The sequence below is a fragment of the Notothenia rossii genome (assembly GCF_949606895.1).
Source record: "Notothenia rossii genome assembly, chromosome: 2".
Taxonomy (NCBI): domain Eukaryota; kingdom Metazoa; phylum Chordata; class Actinopteri; order Perciformes; family Nototheniidae; genus Notothenia; species Notothenia rossii.
The window spans coordinates 95405962-95427814 of NC_136904.1; the positions used below are offsets into that span (position 1 = coordinate 95405962).

The 21853-nt window shown below is 41.2% G+C and overlaps 1 protein-coding gene across 3 annotated transcripts in view; it reads right to left on the reverse strand.

The window, feature by feature from the left end:
* The window catches only part of LOC307030606 (thrombospondin-type laminin G domain and EAR repeat-containing protein-like), a 42058-nt gene that overhangs the window by 4108 nt on the left and 16097 nt on the right, over positions 1-21853 (reverse strand). For all 3 annotated transcript variants that reach the window (XM_079667117.1, XM_079667116.1, XM_079667118.1), the window contains 9 exons: positions 21470-21702; positions 20840-20930; positions 20605-20755; positions 7676-7807; positions 6712-6829; positions 5301-5415; positions 2078-2258; positions 1378-1430; positions 1006-1182 (listed from right to left, as the gene is read on the reverse strand). In XM_079667117.1, coding sequence (XP_079523243.1) covers positions 1006-1182; positions 1378-1430; positions 2078-2258; positions 5301-5415; positions 6712-6829; positions 7676-7807; positions 20605-20755; positions 20840-20930; positions 21470-21702 — 1251 coding nt within the window. The remainder of the gene's footprint in view (positions 1-1005; positions 1183-1377; positions 1431-2077; positions 2259-5300; positions 5416-6711; positions 6830-7675; positions 7808-20604; positions 20756-20839; positions 20931-21469; positions 21703-21853) is intronic.

Genomic DNA, 21853 nt, shown 5'->3' on the forward strand with positions numbered 1-21853 from the left:
GCTGTGAGAGGACATCGCTGTATTCGCCTGTAAGTTACATCCGCAGGGAGATTCGGTTCAGCTCCATCACAGGATGTAACGCAGTAACGCATCCATTTAAATCACAGTAACTATAACGGCGTTACTGAATGGGAATAGGTAACTAGTAACGCTATTAGTTACCGCAACAAGTAGTTGCGTTACAGTAACGCGTTAGCCCCAACACTGCTGATGCCTCATTCACACCAACTGTGTTTCAGGGCCGGTTTGGAGCTGGAGCCTGAAAAGCACCGGGTTTTCCTGTTCACACCGCAGCGGAGCAGCCTCTTAGCTCCGGAATCCGGTTCGTTTAAAACACCAAAAAATTGTCCGGCCAGAGCAAAAGCACCACATACGTCACGCTTACGTCGAGGCGGGGGCAGGGGCGGGATCAACTCCTGAACAACAACAACAAGCCGGCGTTTTATCCAGTTTGTACAACGATGGAGAAAGTTAACAAGCAGCAGTGGTCCACTGAAGAGACCAGCTACCTGCTGGGAAGCTGGTCTTCTGAAGAGGTGTAGAGGAAGCTGGAGCACAATCGGCCATTGTTGTTGTTGTTGTTGTTGGTGTGAGCTGTGAGGGGTTTCTGCGCGGTTTGGCTTTATGAAGCAGGCACGCAAACGGTTACGTCATGATGCAAACGATGACGCAATGACGCAGCACCAGTCGGACTCTGGGCGGTGGGAAAAGAGCCGGAGCTAAACCGAAGAACCGGTTCTGAACCTGAAAAGCTCTACCACGGAGCTTGAACCGGAGTTGCGTTGGTGTGAATGAGGTATAATACCCCTTTCACACCAACGCGGTTCCTAACCACACACACACACACACACACACACACACACACACACACACACACACACACACACACACACACACACACACACACACACACACACACACACACACACACACACACACACACACACACACACACACACACACACACACACACACACACACAGACACACACACACACACACTCACCGGGATGCTCTGGAAGATCTGGAACCTCCCGCTCAGCCAGATGTAAACCGTGGAGCTGATGGCGGTCGTTTTCCCATCAAACGTGTTGGCGACGGCCAGGAAGTGGTACGGCTCCACGGAGAAGAACTCCCAGTCGTACGCTCCGGATGTGGAGAGAGTCTGGTTCACCTCAAACAGCTGTGTGTGTGTGGGGATCAACACCAGAGTGTGTGTGTTAGTAATGTCTTTGAGTGTTTGTGGGGACCATGTGTTGACCCTTTAGCTTTGATAACTAATGACATTGAAATAAATAAGTGGACCGTCTGTAAATGATACACCTCTTCATGCTGTGACACTGAGATACATGAATACAGTTTGAGAGGACAGGTGTACCTGAGAGTGTGGGTTCCACCTGTAGATCACACTCTGGATGTTGTGGTTGGAGTCTGAGGACACAGCAAAAAAAGAAAATCGAAATATTATTTATGAAATGTCTGAAATATATATAAAACCAACCTCTCATCTGTGCAGAAAGCGAGTAGGACTGTTCCTTTAAATGTAAGTGTGTGTGTGTGTGTCTGTGCGTGTGTGTGTGTCTGTGTGTGTGTCTGTGTGTGTGTCTAACCACAGTACACCTGCATCAGCTGACTTTATGTTTTTCTTTTCAGACGGTCAGATCATAAACAACCTCTTTCCTTTCAGCTTAGATCAATGAAACACACACACACACACACACACACACACACACACACACACACACACACACACACACACACACACACACACACACACACACACACACACACACACACACACACACACACACACACACACACACACACACACACACACACACACACACACACACACACACACACACACACACACACACACACACACACACACACACACACACACACACACACACCACATAAAGGTGTGTTTGAAGTTAATGGTTCAATAAAACTCTGAACTCTTCAAAGAGCAGGTATAAAAACGGTACATCACAAAGACAGGTTTTTACTTCCTCGCCTAAAGTGTTCCTTCTCATGTTGTTTATTATTATGATCATGATGTCATAGTCTTTGTTTACCTCTCCTGTGATTGGCCACCACCAGGAAGCTGCTGTTATGGATGCTGAATGACTCCCAGTCCAGAGCGGAGTGAGTCTCCAGGGTTTGGTGACGCAGGAAACGCCTCCGCCGCTGGTCCCAGCGAAAGATGACGGACAGCTCAGGCTCCGCCTCCCGAGAGTTCGCCACCACCAGGAAGACCTGAGCAGAACAATAACATTCATTCAACCGATCAATAACAATAATAACATAAGACGACACAGTTCATGTCCATGCTCAACCGACCCATTGCACTTCTCTGAGTGTTGCAGTCTTTATCTTCCGAAACAACAAGTTCAGACACAGACACTTCTCCACACACAGCTTGCTCCTGAGCAGGTCAAGCGGCTGAACCAACGGTCAGGGGTCAATCACATGTCTTTTTTTGTTTGAATTCTTTCTGTTACTAATCCCAAACCTCCACTGGACTCCTTTGTTTACTTCCTGAACATAGTGACATCATTAGGGAACACATATGCTCCTATTGGCTAGCGCTCCATCACATTGTACGTGATAGACGAAGGGGCGGGACATCTCTAAGCGGTTGACCAATCACAACAGAGCCGGCCAGCTAACCAATCAGAGCAGCTCTGGTTTCAGACAGAGGGTGAAAAGAGGTGCTGCAGCACAGGCAGGATGGAGCATGGAGACATGTCCCAGTAGAGACACTACTGAAATACACCTGAACAACAGCAGGAGAGGACTCTTTAAAGTAGAGACACTACATACTGATATACACCTGAACATCTGCAGGAGAGGACTCTTTAAAGTAGAGACACTACATACTGATATACACCTGAACATCTGCAGGAGAGGACTCTTTAAAGTAGAGACACTACATACTGATATACACCTGAACATCAGCAGGAGAGGACTCTTTAAAGTAGAGACACTACATACTGATATACACCTGAACATCAGCAGGAGAGGACTCTTTAAAGTAGAGACACTACATACTGATATACACCTGAACATCTGCAGGAGAGGACTCTTTAAAGTAGAGACACTACATACTGATATACACCTGAACATCTGCAGGAGAGGACTCTTTAAAGTAGAGACACTACATACTGATATACACCTGAACATCAGCAGGAGAGGACTCTTTAAAGTAGAGACACTACATACTGATATACACCTGAACATCAGCAGGAGAGGACTCTTTAAAGTAGAGACACTACATACTGATATACACCTGAACATCAGCAGGAGAGGACTCTTTAAAGTAGAGACACTACATACTGATATACACCTGAACATCAGCAGGAGAGGACTCTTTAAAGTAGAGACACTACATACTGATATACACCTGAACATCAGCAGGAGAGGACTCTTTAAAGTAGAGACACTACATACTGATATACACCTGAACATCAGCAGGAGAGGACTCTTTAAAGTAGAGACACTACATACTGATATACACCTGAACATCAACAGGAGAGGACTCTTTAAAGTAGAGACACTACATACTGATATACACCTGAACATCAGCAGGAGAGGACTCTTTAAAGTAGAGACACTACATACTGATATACACCTGAACATCAACAGGAGAGGACTCTTTAAAGTAGAGACACTACATACTGATATACACCTGAACATCAGCAGGAGAGGACTCTTTAAAGTAGAGACACCACATACTGATATACACCTGAACATCAGCAGGAGAGGACTCTTTAAAGTAGAGACACCACATACTGATATACACCTGAACATCAGCAGGAGAGGACTCTTTAAAGTAGAGACACCACATACTGATATACACCTGAACATCAGCAGGAGAGGACTCTTTAAAGTAGAGACACTACATACTGATATACACCTGAACATCAGCAGGAGAGGACTCTTTAAAGTAGAGACACTACATACTGATATACACCTGAACATCAGCAGGAGAGGACTCTTTAAAGTAGAGACACTACATACTGATATACACCTGAACATCAGAGGAGAGGACTCTTTAAAGTAGAGACACTACATACTGATATACACCTGAACATCAGCAGGAGAGGACTCTTTAAAGTAGAGACACTACATACTGATATACACCTGAACATCAGCAGGAGAGGACTCTTTAAAGTAGAGACACTACATACTGATATACACCTGAACATCAGAGGAGAGGACTCTTTAAAGTAGAGACACTACATACTGATATACACCTGAACATCAGCAGGAGAGGACTCTTTAAAGTAGAGACACTACATACTGATATACACCTGAACATCAGCAGGAGAGGACTCTTTAAAGTAGAGACACTACATACTGATATACACCTGAACATCAACAGGAGAGGACTCTTTAAAGTAGAGACACTACATACTGATATACACCTGAACATCAGCAGGAGAGGACTCTTTAAAGTAGAGACACTACATACTGATATACACCTGAACATCAACAGGAGAGGACTCTTTAAAGTAGAGACACTACATACTGATATACACCTGAACATCAGCAGGAGAGGACTCTTTAAAGTAGAGACACCACATACTGATATACACCTGAACATCAGCAGGAGAGGACTCTTTAAAGTAGAGACACCACATACTGATATACACCTGAACATCAGCAGGAGAGGACTCTTTAAAGTAGAGACACCACATACTGATATACACCTGAACATCAGCAGGAGAGGACTCTTTAAAGTAGAGACACTACATACTGATATACACCTGAACATCAGCAGGAGAGGACTCTTTAAAGTAGAGACACTACATACTGATATACACCTGAACATCAGCAGGAGAGGACTCTTTAAAGTAGAGACACTACATACTGATATACACCTGAACATCAGAGGAGAGGACTCTTTAAAGTAGAGACACTACATACTGATATACACCTGAACATCAGCAGGAGAGGACTCTTTAAAGTAGAGACACTACATACTGATATACACCTGAACATCAGCAGGAGAGGACTCTTTAAAGTAGAGACACTACATACTGATATACACCTGAACATCAGAGGAGAGGACTCTTTAAAGTAGAGACACTACATACTGATATACACCTGAACATCAGCAGGAGAGGACTCTTTAAAGTAGAGACACTACATACTGATATACACCTGAACATCAGCAGGAGAGGACTCTTTAAAGTAGAGACACTACATACTGATATACACCTGAACATCAGAGGAGAGGACTCTTTAAAGTAGAGACAGTAGAGACTGTATGTTTAAAGCTGGAGCAGCTCTCACCTTCCCGTCGATAGTGAAGTGTTTCCAGGCCCGAGCCTCCTGAGTGCTGATGTTCTGATAGAGAACAAAGGACCCGTTGCTCCACTTGTAGAGACCGGAGCCGGGCCGGGAGTCCCTGCAGGACGAGGACACATGTCTTATATATTTAGAGGAGGATTTTACTCACAATGTCCTGATAACTCTTTGTCGTTTATTTGTATTTCCAGGAAGTCTTTCTCACATTTATTAATATTTTCCAGGACATGTTTCTCATTTGACTCTTTTGGAGAATTATATTGATATGTTTGGATAATTATTTGTTCTTTATTTATATTTTCCCTGGACCGTTTACTCATGCCTCTTTAGTATTACATGTCTTCATTGCATTGGTTTACGTAAATTATTGTCTTTTAATGTCGGCAACAGAATGGTTAAGATGTTTTATCACGCTTTTATTGAAAGTGTGCTCTCCTTCTGCACCATTATATGCTGGTTCGGCAGCGCCACTGAGGCACGGAAAAAGTCAGTCAGGAGGGCCGTAACATTGTCCAGTAAATTGTCAGGAATCTCATTTTCTAGTCTAGAATGCTTATACAAGGATAGAGCTTTAAAAATGGAACACAATACTGTGAGTGACCTGAGGCGGCCTCTTGCCTCAATGACGTGGGTTTGATCTTTTTGAATGTCTTTGTGATGTGCTGCAACCCATTTTCCCTACTGGGACAAATAAACGAATACTACTATATATATATATATATATATATATATATATATATATATATTTAGTGGAGGATTTTATGTAATTCTTTTTATATTCATTCATTTTTTTCATTATAATTTCCTGAAATTCACAGATATATATATTTGTATATTTATTTATATTTTTTCTGAATATCTTTCTGACATTTTTCTCACATTTATTTACATTTTCTAGGAGACGTTTCTTATAGTTTGAAAATGTTCTTCGGGACATTTTCAAATTCTTTTTTTATTAATTAATTAATTAATTAATTATATTTTCCTAAAATGATCAAATATAATTTGATAATTCTTTGTTGTGTATTTATATTATTCCTGGACTTGTTACTGCCATTTTACCCATATCTCTTTATTATTATTTGTAAATGTGTTCATTGTATTGTTTTTTTAGGATATTTCTTCTGACATTTGACGAATACTTTCGGAGAAATGTCCCTTATATATTTTTGGGAGATTTATTTCTACATTTATTACGTTTTTCAAGATTTGTTTCAGATTTTCTTTTTTGTTAAACGAAGCATTTGTTGAGTTAATTAAGGCCCTGCGTCTGATTCACCAGCTCTTATTTAATGTAGTTATTTGAATCACAGAGGACACGTTGGTCCTGAAGACCTTTAGCTGGTCAGAAACCAGAATCCTAACGTTAGTCCCAGTTTGAGTTCAGTTTGATCACCTGTTGGCTGCAGCCAGGAAGAGGCCTTCAGACGGGATGGAGAACACCTCCACGTCGAAGGTCTCTGAGCTGGTGTAAAGGTCCTGGTGGTCCTCTACGTAGTCCAGGCGCTCCCGATCTGCAGAGAGGAGACACGTGGAGGTAAAGGTGGGGTTCAGTATTTAAAATTATATAAAAAATGGGGTGGGATTAAATAAATGTTTAATCCCAATCAGGCAAAGTCTGTTGATTTTTTTCCCTGAAATGTTACGGATATTTGTTGATAATATCCTCGTTTATATATATTATATATTTTTTTCTCACATTATTCTGGACTTTCTGTTGAATTGTAATCACATTTGACTGATATTCTTCATTCAAGCCTCACGGTGCAGCGGCGTCCTCCAGCAGACACTTCCGCTGATACGGTTTTTAACTATTAACTTCATCATTTCTTCTGTGCCTTTAATATAATTTGATTTCCCCCCTATAGGCGATTCATTTTAGGGAGAAATATTTGTACATTTATTCATTTAATTTTTATATTTTTCTGAAATGCAACAAATATATTTTTAATAATTCCGATAATTAATTAATTTCCTTCTGGAATTTTTTTCTGAAATGATTCCGGAAGTATTATCCAATTTTACTGGTGCTTTAGATCAGAAAAAAGACTCTGTGACCCCGGGGTTATGTACCTGCGCTTGATTCAGGGTAGTATGATTGGAAAGGAGGACCTCTACCTCTTTAAAGTCTTGATACTAGCGGGCCATCACACGGAGCTGGTTACTATGGAAAGATACTGTCTAAGGACTAAAGCAGAGATCTGTGAACAACGCTGGGAGAAAAAGGAAAAAGAAAGACTGTAAACATGGAGTAGTGCGTTCCCCTGTTTTGTGTTTTCTTTTTTTTCTACATACGTAGTTGTGTGTGTTATATATTTGTCGAATGGAAATGAAAGAATAAAAAAAATAAAAAGTCTCACGGTGCAGCAGCGTCCTCCAGCTTCCTCCGTCACAGATGAAGAGGCCTCGGCTCTGGGCGTTGAACCACAGCTGACCCAGTTCTGGTTCTGAACACAGAGGACGGGTTCCCAAAGTCACGCGGGCCTCCGCCTCTGAAACACAACACGAGACAATCATTAGCATCCAAAGATAATCAATAAACAGTTAATGGTAAAACATCACAGCCTGGGACTTGTTCATTAATCTGACTGCGTTATCAGAATCAGGTTTATTGGGGCAGTCTGGGCTCATTCCCCTTAACTTCATTTATTTATACCATATATACTATTTTGTATGTTCTCTCCCACTATGACTATGCATGTCATTAAGTTTGGTGTTCCTGTCATGCTGTGTTTTTTCTTTATTATTTCTTGTTGGCTCTTCTGTTTGTCTTCTCTGTTGGAAAAGAGAAGTGTGATTTCCACCCAAAGAAGTCTGAACTATTAGAATGGGAGGGATGAAACCCTCTATGGTCACTGCGAGGGAAGAAGTCTCTAACCTTTTGCCCTTTGACGTTTATTGACTTTAACATGGAAGTCAATGGGAGATGCCTTCAAATCCTCTTTTAACTAGACCTTACGCCAAATGCTTCTCCTTCCACATACTTTCAGCTACAGACTTCATTCCAACTTTAAAATGATCACAAGAAAATGTCACCGATATCTGTTACGGTTCTTCAACAAAACGTTCATGTGTAAGAGCTTTAACTCTCATTCAGATCAATGGAAAGGTTCCCCTCTGACTGATTACTGCACATCACCATGGAAACCTTTGATCTCTGGACTCACGGGCAGTTGTTTTGATAAGACCTCGTTAGCTCAAACACAAACACCTGTGTGATGATGTCATAACTCCAACTGACGAGCTCAGAACGCCAACCATCACACTGTGTCCACACACACACACACACACACACACACACACACACACACACACACACACACACACACACACACACACACACACACACACACACACACACACACACACACACACACACACACACACACACACACACACACACACACACACACACACACACACACACCGTACACACACACACACACACACACACACACACACACACACACACACACACACACACACACACCGTACACACACACACACACACACACACACACACACACACACACACACACACACACACACACACACACACACACACACACACACGGGCCTTTGCCCACCTAACCGTTGTTTTTATGGGTGAACCTCCCATTGATTGATGTCAGACATCTCATTTCGTTTTTCTACACCTCACACTCTCCAAAACCACACACCCCTTCAAAAGAAAAGCCCTATAGATGTAATGCTACTTGAACTCATCCTACTACGTACATCTGATATTTAACTCCTTCAGCCTACTCTCAGCTGCACAAACTATTCAACTATTAACTTATGCAGCTATTTCAGGACACTTTTCTGCATTTTTCCGCTAAGTTCAGCAACACACTGACTTGGTCTCTGTAGGTAAAAGCAGCTACCATTCAGCTAATAACATATTCAGCTTTTTCTGCATTTTCAGCTAAATTCAGCCACAAATGTTCACAGTTTACAGCATTCACAGTTTACAGCATTCACAGTTTACAGCATTCACAGCATTCACAGTTCACAGCATTCACAGTTTACAGCATTCACAGTTCACAGCGTTCACAGTTCACAGCATTCACAGTTTACAGCATTCACAGTTTACAGCATTCACAGTTCACAGCATTCACAGTTCACAGCATTCACAGTTCACAGCATTCACAGTTTACAGCATTCACAGTTTACAGCATTCACAGTTCACAGCATTCACAGTTTACAGCATTCACAGTTTACAGCATTCACAGTTTACAGCATTCACAGTTCACAGCATTCACAGTTTACAGCATTCACAGTTTACAGCATTCACAGTTTACAGCATTCACAGTTTACAGCATTCACAGTTCACAGCATTCACAGTTCACAGCATTCACAGTTTACAGCATTCACACGCATTTTCTGCAGGAAATGCATTTTCTGGTTACTCTCTGTGAACCAGTTAAAAGGTACAGCAAGAGAGAGGCTCTTCAGAATTGACGTGGCAACTCTCCCGTGCAGTCAGGCCTCTGACTCGTGACTTGTTTTGTGAATGCTCCGGCCGAAGCTCCTTTAATAAACCATCAAAGCTCCTGCTCTTCCCGTGTCTCCTTCGTGAGTCGGTGACTCCCACTGCTTTGCTACACAGAAGTTTCCCTCACAGTCACACATGCACACAGTGAAATGTGACCTCTGCTTTGAACCCATCCTAGTACCAGGAGTCTAGCACGAGGAGCAGAGGGCAGCTATTGTACAGCGCCCGGGGGGTGGGGGGGTGTCCGGTGCCTTGCTCTAGGGCACCACGGCAGGGCAGGAGGTGAACTGGGACCTCTCCAAGTAGCAGTCCACACTCCATATTCTGGTCGGGGACTTGAACCGGCAACCCTGCGGCTCCCGGTCCAAGCCCCTACTGACTGAGACACTGCCGTGTATTGTCTATATTTAGACTTAGACTTAATTTAGAAAATGTAAAACACAGAAAAAGAACTATTTTAAGAAAGCTATAATAACATTAAAAAATAATATATAGTCAAATCTAGCAGTCACTAGAGAACCCTCACTGTACTGGTATTTTACAGAACCTTTTCCTTTTTTTACTGTGAGAAATGAGCACTTTGACTGCAGTAATGTGAACACTTCATACAAAGAACAACATTTCCGTCTGTAATGAGGGGTGTAAGGTAAACACTGCAGTACAAGTACCTCCCGTTGTCCAGACAGTGAGGAGCATCATCACCTGGGATGGAAAGCCCCTCTCTCACAGAACTGAGAAGCATTTATTGTTTGTGATTTCTGCGTCTGGTTTTCAACAGTAACTGTATCTGAGTGTGGTTTCACTGACAGCTCTGTGTTAATGAAGGTAATGAAGGTCTTCGTCACTCCCTCAGACCACACGTCTTCATTATGAGCAGACAGGGAGAGATGACTCTTATTAAATAAATAATCACATGTCAGTCAGCATCAGCTGCAGGAAGATCAACCCCAGAGATAACTGAGAAATCTAGAGGAAAACTACAGCACACAGGACGTTAGAGAGGAGAAAGGATCCAGTTACTGTTAGATCCAGTAAAGTATTAGCACCTAATGTTAGCACCATTACAATTATACTGACTAGCTGTTAGCTCCAGTAAAGTATTAGCACCTAATGTTAGCACCATTACAATTACACTGAACTAGCTGTTAGCTCCAGTAAAGTATTAGCATCTAATGTTAGCACCATTACAATTACACTGAACTAGCTGTTAGCTCCAGTAAAGTATTAGCACCTAATGTTAGCACCATTACAATTACACTGAACTAGCTGTTAGCTCCAGTAAAGTATTAGCATCTAATGTTAGCACCATTACAATTATACTGAACTAGCTGTTAGCTCCAGTAAAGTATTAGCACCTAATGTTAGCACCATTACAATTACACTGAACTAGCTGTTAGCTCCAGTAAAGTATTAGCACCTAATGTTAGCACCATTACAATTATACTGAACTAGCTGTTAGCTCCAGTAAAGTATTAGCACCTAATGTTAGCACCATTACAATTATACTGAACTAGCTGTTAGCTCCAGTAAAGTATTAGCACCTAATGTTAGCACCATTACAATTATACTGAACTAGCTGTTAGCTCCAGTAAAGTATTAGCACCTAATGTTAGCACCATTACAATTATACTGAACTAGCTGTTAGCTCCAGTAAAGTATTAGCACCTAATGTTAGCACCATTACAATTATACTGACTAGCTGTTAGCTCCAGTAAAGTATTAGCACCTAATGTTAGCACCATTACAATTACACTGAACTAGCTGTTAGCTCCAGTAAAGTATTAGCACCTAATGTTAGCACCATTACAATTATACTGAACTAGCTGTTAGCTCCAGTAAAGTATTAGCACCTAATGTTAGCACCATTACAATTATACTGAACTAGCTGTTAGCTCCAGTAAAGTATTAGCACCTAATGTTAGCACCATTACAATTATACTAACTAGCTGTTAGCTCCAGTAAAGTATTAGCACCTAATGTTAGCACCATTACAATTACACTGAACTAGCTGTTAGCTCCAGTAAAGTATTAGCACCTAATGTTAGCACCATTACAATTATACTAACTAGCTGTTAGCTCCAGTAAAGTATTAGCACCTAATGTTAGCACCATTACAATTACACTGAACTAGCTGTTAGCTCCAGTAAAGTATTAGCACCTAATGTTAGCACCATTACAATTACACTGACTAGCTGTTAGCTCCAGTAAAGTATTAGCACCTAATGTTAGCACCATTACAATTATACTGAACTAGCTGTTAGCTCCAGTAAAGTATTAGCACCTAATGTTAGCACCATTACAATTATACTAACTAGCTGTTAGCTCCAGTAAAGTATTAGCACCTAATGTTAGCACCATTACAATTACACTGAACTAGCTGTTAGCTCCAGTAAAGTATTAGCACCTAATGTTAGCACCATTACAATTATACTAAACTAGCTGTTAGCTCCAGTAAAGTATTAGCACCTAATGTTAGCACCATTACAATTACACTGAACTAGCTGTTAGCTCCAGTAAAGTATTAGCACCTAATGTTAGCACCATTACAATTACACTGAACTAGCTGTTAGCTCCAGTAAAGTATTAGCACCTAATGTTAGCACCATTACAATTACACTGAACTAGCTGTTAGCTCCAGTAAAGTATTAGCACCTAATGTTAGCACCATTACAATTATACTGAACTAGCTGTTAGCTCCAGTAAAGTATTAGCACCTAATGTTAGCACCATTACAATTACACTGAACTAGCTGTTAGCTCCAGTAAAGTATTAGCACCTAATGTTAGCACCATTACAATTACACTGAACTAGCTGTTAGCTCCAGTAAAGTATTAGCACCTAATGTTAGCACCATTACAATTATACTGACTAGCTGTTAGCTCCAGTAAAGTATTAGCACCTAATGTTAGCACCATTACAATTATACTGAACTAGCTGTTAGCTCCAGTAAAGTATTAGCACCTAATGTTAGCACCATTACAATTACACTGAACTAGCTGTTAGCTCCAGTAAAGTATTAGCACAGTGTTAGCACCATTACAATTACACTGAACTAGCTGTTAGCTCCAGTAAAGTATTAGCACCTAATGTTAGCACCATTACAATTACACTGAACTAGCTGTTAGCTCCAGTAAAGTATTAGCACCTAATGTTAGCACCATTACAATTATACTGAACTAGCTGTTAGCTCCAGTAAAGTATTAGCACCTAATGTTAGCACCATTACAATTACACTGAACTAGCTGTTAGCTCCAGTAAAGTATTAGCACCTAATGTTAGCACCATTACAATTATACTGAACTAGCTGTTAGCTCCAGTAAAGTATTAGCACCTAATGTTAGCACCATTACAATTATACTGAACTAGCTGTTAGCTCCAGTAAAGTATTAGCACCTAATGTTAGCACCATTACAATTATACTGACTAGCTGTTAGCTCCAGTAAAGTATTAGCACCTAATGTTAGCACCATTACAATTACACTGAACTAGCTGTTAGCTCCAGTAAAGTATTAGCACCTAATGTTAGCACCATTACAATTATACTGACTAGCTGTTAGCTCCAGTAAAGTATTAGCACCTAATGTTAGCACCATTACAATTATACTGAACTAGCTGTTAGCTCCAGTAAAGTATTAGCACCTAATGTTAGCACCATTACAATTACACTGAACTAGCTGTTAGCTCCAGTAAAGTATTAGCACAGTGTTAGCACCATTACAATTACACTGAACTAGCTGTTAGCTCCAGTAAAGTATTAGCACCTAATGTTAGCACCATTACAATTATACTGAACTAGCTGTTAGCTCCAGTAAAGTATTAGCACCTAATGTTAGCACCATTACAATTATACTGACTAGCTGTTAGCTCCAGTAAAGTATTAGCACCTAATGTTAGCACCATTACAATTACACTGAACTAGCTGTTAGCTCCAGTAAAGTATTAGCACCTAATGTTAGCACCATTACAATTATACTGAACTAGCTGTTAGCTCCAGTAAAGTATTAGCACCTAATGTTAGCACCATTACAATTATACTGAACTAGCTGTTAGCTCCAGTAAAGTATTAGCACCTAATGTTAGCACCATTACAATTATACTGACTAGCTGTTAGCTCCAGTAAAGTATTAGCACCTAATGTTAGCACCATTACAATTACACTGAACTAGCTGTTAGCTCCAGTAAAGTATTAGCACAGTGTTAGCACCATTACAATTACACTGAACTAGCTGTTAGCTCCAGTAAAGTATTAGCACCTAATGTTAGCACCATTACAATTATACTAACTAGCTGTTAGCTCCAGTAAAGTATTAGCACCTAATGTTAGCACCATTACAATTACACTGAACTAGCTGTTAGCTCCAGTAAAGTATTAGCACCTAATGTTAGCACCATTACAATTATACTGAACTAGCTGTTAGCTCCAGTAAAGTATTAGCACCTAATGTTAGCACCATTACAATTACACTGAACTAGCTGTTAGCTCCAGTAAAGTATTAGCACCTAATGTTAGCACCATTACAATTATACTGAACTAGCTGTTAGCTCCAGTAAAGTATTAGCACTTAATGTTAGCACCATTACAATTACACTGAACTAGCTGTTAGCTCCAGTAAAGTATTAGCACCTAATGTTAGCACCATTACAATTACACTGAACTAGCTGTTAGCTCCAGTAAAGTATTAGCACCTAATGTTAGCACCATTACAATTACACTGAACTAGCTGTTAGCTCCAGTAAAGTATTAGCACCTAATGTTAGCACCATTACAATTATACTGAACTAGCTGTTAGCTCCAGTAAAGTATTAGCACCTAATGTTAGCACCATTACAATTACACTAAACTAGCTGTTAGCTCCAGTAAAGTATTAGCACCTAATGTTAGCACCATTACAATTACACTGAACTAGCTGTTAGCTCCAGTAAAGTATTAGCACCTAATGTTAGCACCATTACAATTATACTGAACTAGCTGTTAGCTCCAGTAAAGTATTAGCACCTAATGTTAGCACCATTACAATTACACTGAACTAGCTGTTAGCTCCAGTAAAGTATTAGCACCTAATGTTAGCACCATTACAATTATACTGAACTAGCTGTTAGCTCCAGTAAAGTATTAGCACCTAATGTTAGCACCATTACAATTACACTGAACTAGCTGTTAGCTCCAGTAAAGTATTAGCACCTAATGTTAGCACCATTACAATTATACTGAACTAGCTGTTAGCTCCAGTAAAGTATTAGCACAGTGTTAGCACCATTACAATTATACTGAACTAGCTGTTAGCTCCAGTAAAGTATTAGCACCTAATGTTAGCACCATTACAATTATACTGACTAGCTGTTAGCTCCAGTAAAGTATTAGCACAGTGTTAGCACCATTACAATTATACTGAACTAGCTGTTAGCTCCAGTAAAGTATTAGCACCTAATGTTAGCCTTGTTTGCCGAAATTACCTGGTAGTACAATTTAAAGAATTCCAATTTAGCTGTTAGCCCCTCCTGCTAGTAGCCTACCATTACAAGTATGCATACAATGGATTAGGCTACCTCCTGTACCATTATTCAAAATGAGCTAATTACAATGTTAAAAAGTACTCTTAAATTAGCTGTTGGCAACATAGACAGCATTCACAATTAGCTGTTAGCACTTTCTGTTAGCAATATTTAGAGACTGAATATTTAAAACTTAACAGGCCTGAGTTATGTTAGCTTTAGCGTCACTGACAGCATAATATGACTTTAGACCCTGCTAGATAAAATGAGTGTAATAATATAATAATATTGGGAGGGATGAAACCCTCTTTAATGGTCACACATGCAGAGCACACACAGTGAAACGTGTTCTCTGCTTTTAACCCATCCTAGCACCAGGAGGCTAGCACTAGGAGCCACAGCTATTGTACAGCGCCCGGGGAGCAATGGGAGTGAGGGGGGAAGGGGGTTGTCAGGTGCCTTGCTCAAGGGCACCACGGCAGGGCAGGAGGTGAACTGGGACCTATCCAAGTAGCAGTCCAAGCTCCATATTTAGGTCTGGTTGGGGACTTGAACCGGCGACCCTACAGCTCCCAGCCCAAGCCCCTACTGACTGAGCCACTGCCTATTTTCATATCCTATAACATACAAATCAGGGCTTAAACATATTTATCCTTTGACAAGAATCCCTGTCAGACATATTAAAGAGTGCAGTGAGCAGGTAAGTCAAACACAGCCCAGACAGCTCACCTGAGTCAGGTTTATATAAGGTGAGTCACAAAGAGTTCAGTCTGTGAGCCTCAGGCTGATCTACAGACTCTTCAGATCACTGTCAGGCTCTTAAACCCCACACAATATTAACTTATTCATATTCAAGTCTCTCTCACCATGTGCTCCAACCCAGTCTCACGGCATTTCGTGTTATAGTCACAACATTTAATCTATTGATTCGTGTTCACCAACACAATTTCCCCCTTTTTTTCGTGTCACAGAACGATTTTAAAAGCAATGTATTTCTATTGGTAGTATGTTTCGAGCCTGCAGCACGTCATTTTGTCTGGTCGGGTCTTGAAAGACCAGAAGCTGTGGGGTTCATAAAAACATGTTCTTACTCAATATCTCACCCTAAGCCTAACTCTTTTATTTTAAATTGTGTAATATCAGAGTTTTTTTGCCGTCCGCGAGAAAAATAAATGGCTCAGAGCCTCAGAATACTGACATCTGTATTTCTTGTCATCTTTTTTTCCTTCTAATTTGTTATTATTTGGTGCAGGCACGAAACATACTAACAATAAAAATACATTGCTTTTTAAGTCGTTCTGTGTGACAAGGAAAAAATGGGGAAATGGTGAACACGAATCTATAGATTAATCTCGTGACTATGACACGAAATGCCGTGAGACTGGGTTGGATATATAGGACATCAAACAAGTAAATACAAATAAAATTGAAATAGTGCAAGAAGAGTCTACATACAAGTAAATGGAATATGATATATTAGATAAATAATTAGCAAGATCCAAACAGGTGAATGTTTACGGATGATCTTCACAGAGTTCAGGTGTTTAATAGTCACTGCGAGGGGGACCCAAGTTCCCATCAGCAGAAACACGTGGGTTTGCTATCCTGGCTCCAAAATGGTGGAATGAGCTCCCCATTGAAATCAGGACAGCAGATAGCTTACACATCTTCTTCAGACTGAAAACTCATCTCTTTGGACTCCACTTCCAGAGATAGAATTACTAACAAAGCACTTATATACTAATAAAGGGCTGGCTTATCTAAAGCTAGTTGAGTAGCACTTGAAATGTTTGGCTCTATGAAACCTGATGAACTTATATGATTCTGTTTTCTTCAAGGTTGTATCTTGTTGGTCGAATGCACTTATTGTAAGTCTCTGTGGATAAAAGCCTCAGCTAAATGTGATGTGATGTCTTATGGGGGATGGGGGTCTTTTGTAATCCTAATATTATTGTATTGTTTGTCTGTCGACACAATACAGAGCAATGAGTCCTAAACCTCTATGGAGTCAATTCTAAAACCGTTTCACATTTTGTAGATATATTTTAAACTTGAATACACTTGTTAAGCGACCACAGTTCTATTTCTGTCCCTGGCACGCGGAGAGGAATCTGATATCTGAAATATCAGAATATGCAAAAGCTATAGTTCTGATCGTGAAGAGGGGGTGGACACAATAACAAGAACACACCTGCAGCATGTGGTTTAAAGCTGCCAGTCAGTCACTGTTGTTATAGAAACACAGATCAAACACACACACACACACACACACACACACACACACACACACACACACACACACACACACACACACACACACACACACACACACACACACACACACACACACACACACACACACACACACACACACACACACACACACACACACACACACACACACACACACACACACACACACACACACACACACACACACACACACACACACACAGGAAGCAGCTGCCCCCTCCTGTCAGTCGTGCTGCAGCTCATGTGTCGGGCCCTGTGATACCATCACAACCTGCAGATCTTTATTTATCCGGGTTCCTCTTCCAGGACGGCTCGACTTACTGCTTTCAATCCAGGAGGAAGACTTTTCTTTTTTATATAATGTATATATTCATATCTCACGCTGCACTGTAACTTTAATTCATGTACCTGTTATTCATCTTTTATTATCTAATGTGTTCCTAATGTGTCTTAATGCTCTGAATGTGTCATGTCTGTAAAGCACTTTGAATTGCCTTGTGATGAAAGCTGCTATAAATAAACTTGCCTGAGGAAAACTAAATATGCTTCATAGAATACAGCTAGTTATAATAATATGTTTATATGTTCATTTAATTCATTTCTTATTTTAACAGTTGCTTACCTGTACATTCATTTTATTTTTGTTGAAATGTTATCTTTAATGGTATTAATCTTGAGTGAATCTGTCCTGTTTTTCACTCTCACTCTGTTGCTGCTTAAACTGCTCAATTTCCCCACCGGTATTAATAAAGGTCCATCTGATCTGACATTAAAGGTGGGGTAGGTAAGACTGGAGAAACCAGCTCGAGTGCGCTAGAATCAGAAAATACACAACCGAAAAAAATCTGCCCCTTCCTCACAGAGCCCCTCCCCCAACACACACGAACACGCACATGACCAATGAGGGCAGAGGTCAGTTTGTGCACAGATGGAAGGCTGACAGGCAGGTAGGCCATCCAGTTACTTTAGCCGGCTCAGATGATTGGTCGGGCTTTTTACAGCGCCACGGCTTCCAGAGATGACAGTTTTTTATGGATTTGTTGTCAAAGCAGGGTTCTAATTCACTGATGGATGGCCTACCTGCCTGTCAGCCTTCCATCTCGTGCACAAACCTATCTCGTGCCCTCATTGGTCATGTGCGCGTCGTTAAGGTATTTTTCATGCAGAAAAATATTTGTTCTCAGTCTTAAATAGGATGGACATTTCTCACTATATTGTGTTTTTATAGTCCAAACCATTATCCAATGATATGAATAATAATTTGAAGATTTATCAAGAATGAAAACAATCAACAGTTTAAGAGTTAGTGTTTTCCCCCTCTGTCTGAAACCAGAGCCCAGTCTGCTCTGATTAGTTAGCTGGCCGGCTCTGTTGTGATTGGTCAACCTGCTTGGAGATGTCCCGCCCCCTTTAGTCTATCACATACAATGTGTTGGAGCGCTAGCCAATAAGAGCACGAGTGTTACGTAGTGATGTCACTATGTTGCAGAGTTAAATGTAAAATAAATAGGGTGTGTATTTTGTAAATTGTGTAAAAAAAAAATCAAGATTGTTTTTATCTTTAATACTTTTGTATGCATGCTTCTTAAGTAACATGAAGCTGTCTTTGGCTCTTTTCTGCTGTAGCAGCAGTGTTGCCAACTCCATAGTAAGGAAAGTAGCTATTGGCTGTCCGAAAAGTCGCCAGAAGTCCCTAAATGACGTTATCGCCTAATTTGCATATCATGTAATGGCGGTAAAAAAAACGTTTCACCCCTTCAAGGATCAAAACTTGAAACCAGAGTAAATCCAGAAGACAGTAGATCAGAAATGTCTCCCGTGTATATGCCCGCCCGTGTGTCATCTCCGATAAATGGCTTCAACCATCCTTTAAGCTCAGGGTTTGATTCACACTCCTTTCTGTACTTTTATGATTACAGTTTAGACTGTGACATGATGACCTGCGTGGATGGTTAGCTTGTCACAGAGAGACACACACACAGTGGACGAGGTGATTAAGTGACTGAGGCTGTGTGAGTCAAAGCAAAGGCAGTTATTTATTATAGTGTGACAGTGAAGAAACATTTACATTTTACATTTAAATCCAGCTCAAAACCAGGACGGCCTGGCCGTTGGCGCATGCGCAATTTATTTGTAGTCTCGATGCGTGAGAGTGTGGCTGTCTCCTCTCTGCTCTGACTGCAGCTGAGCTGCTGCGGGAGGCAACTAGCGCCTGTGAGTACTATGGGAGGGCAGAGGGGCTCACGGCAGCACCCGCGGCTCGGTAACTGTCGGCTGCCAGCTGTGTTTACTCGCATCATTCAAACAAGACGCGCTGGCTCGGGAGCTACAACTACAACAAAAAAACTGTATAAAACCGTATTTTGGTTGTGCTTACCTTGCAAAGTAATCTTATAAGTGTCAAAGGAATGTTTTTAATGTAAATATTAAGGATAATATTGTAGCGGGTCCAAGTTAATAGTTATGTCAGTTATCAGATGTGCACAGTTTTAGTATTTGTAAAGTTATTTAGGCAATATTCTTGGTGGGAGTTAGGGAGAGACCGCCCCTTCCAGGTGTGTGTGTGCGTTTTCCGGTGTGTGTGGAGGGAGTACGAGACGGTAGGAGTTGTGTTCGAGTGTGGGGAAAAGTCATAATGAGTGTTATACTATTGATTGGTTCTGTAAGGCGTGGCTGTGGCCGTCAATACCAGAAAATAAAGAGAATGTTTTCGACATTGAAGGCTTGAGTGATCTGTGATCTTGAATAGCGGTGAACGCTACAATATGAACAGGCTCGTGCTTGGCCCACTGGTATTGTTTGTTTATTTTGAAAATGAACTAGCAACGCCGTGCTGTCATATAGCAACTGCTAAGCTACTGCAGCAAAAAAATCCTGGCGCCGCCCATGCTGTGTAGCAATGTAAATGTCCCCTCTGTGGGACGAATAAAGGTATTCTGACTCTGATTCTGAAATGCAAAGGATATAAACAAAGGTATTTGAACATAAATATGTAAACGGCTATTTCTCATGTCGTTATTGTCCTTATTAACACCCCCTCCTCCTCACCGTACGGAAACTCTGGATCCTGGTCTGTTTGTATCGGGGTTTCCTTTATGACCCTGGGGACGGAGAGCTCAGCCAGGTGGGGGTCAGAGGTCAGACACAGTCTGGAGGTTGCGTCTGAACCAGGAAGTAGAACCAGCTGACGAATCAAACCCTGAACACGGAGGACAGGAAGTTAAATTATCTGGAGAAATCGTCGGTCCAATTTCTTGGCCCTAAAACTCCTGATCAGACTCACAGAGAATCTTTCTCTCAGCCTCCTCCGGCTGCCGATGAAGATCCTGGATCCTCTGGTGCTCAGAGCGCTGGGGAACGACTGGACCTGCTTACTGGGAGACAGGGTTGGGATAATCTATATTATATGATCATGTTAGTGACTTTCATCATTTAGCAGGGTCTTATTTGTGATCCTCTCCAGAATGGAAGGAGTCATCACATACAGAGCATCAACTAGTTCCTGAACAGTGTCCTTCACATGCTGATATCCAAGAGAGGGAGTTCCACAGTCACAAGATGGAGGAATAGAAAGCAGTATTCAATGTTTACTTCAGATTAGCTCCACGTCAGAAATGATCATGCTTGTCATATGTCTCTCTCCATAGAGGCTGAATCATCATGTTAATCACATAGCTATCATATGCCTCAAACAGTCCTGATGCTCTGCTAGGTAATCAGACATCCTGTCATGTTCACAGACACAGTTGATACCTTTGTTAGCATGCTACTCTCATATTGGAAGAGGACATTCAGGAAGTCTACATACATGTAAATAGAATATGATATGTACAAGAACAGAATATGAAATTAAATAATGTACATTAAGACAACATGAATTACTAATAAGTAATGTGTTGTGATGGCGACTCACAGCTCCAGAGGGAGTCCACAGTCGACGGTCAGCGTGGCGTAATGTCCGCTGACGGCCAGAACCAGAGTGTGCCAGCGGTTATCATCCAGCGCCACGTCCTTAAAGCTGACCCGGCTGCGAGCTCCAGAACCAGGTCCAGAGACCAGGAGGTGGAGACGCCTCTCTGAGACCTTCAGCCCCAGAACCAGAGAGTCAGACGCCTCCTCCAGCACAGAGAAGAGGTACTCACTCCTCTGGAAACACACAGAAACGGGTTCAAACCGGACCGGACCACATCTTCTGGTTCAGCTGGTTCACAAAGGAGAGCTTCTGTCTAACTTTATTAAATGGTGGAACCCTGTATCTCTGATGTTAGTGTGTTGTTATGGTCGGCTGATTCTATGA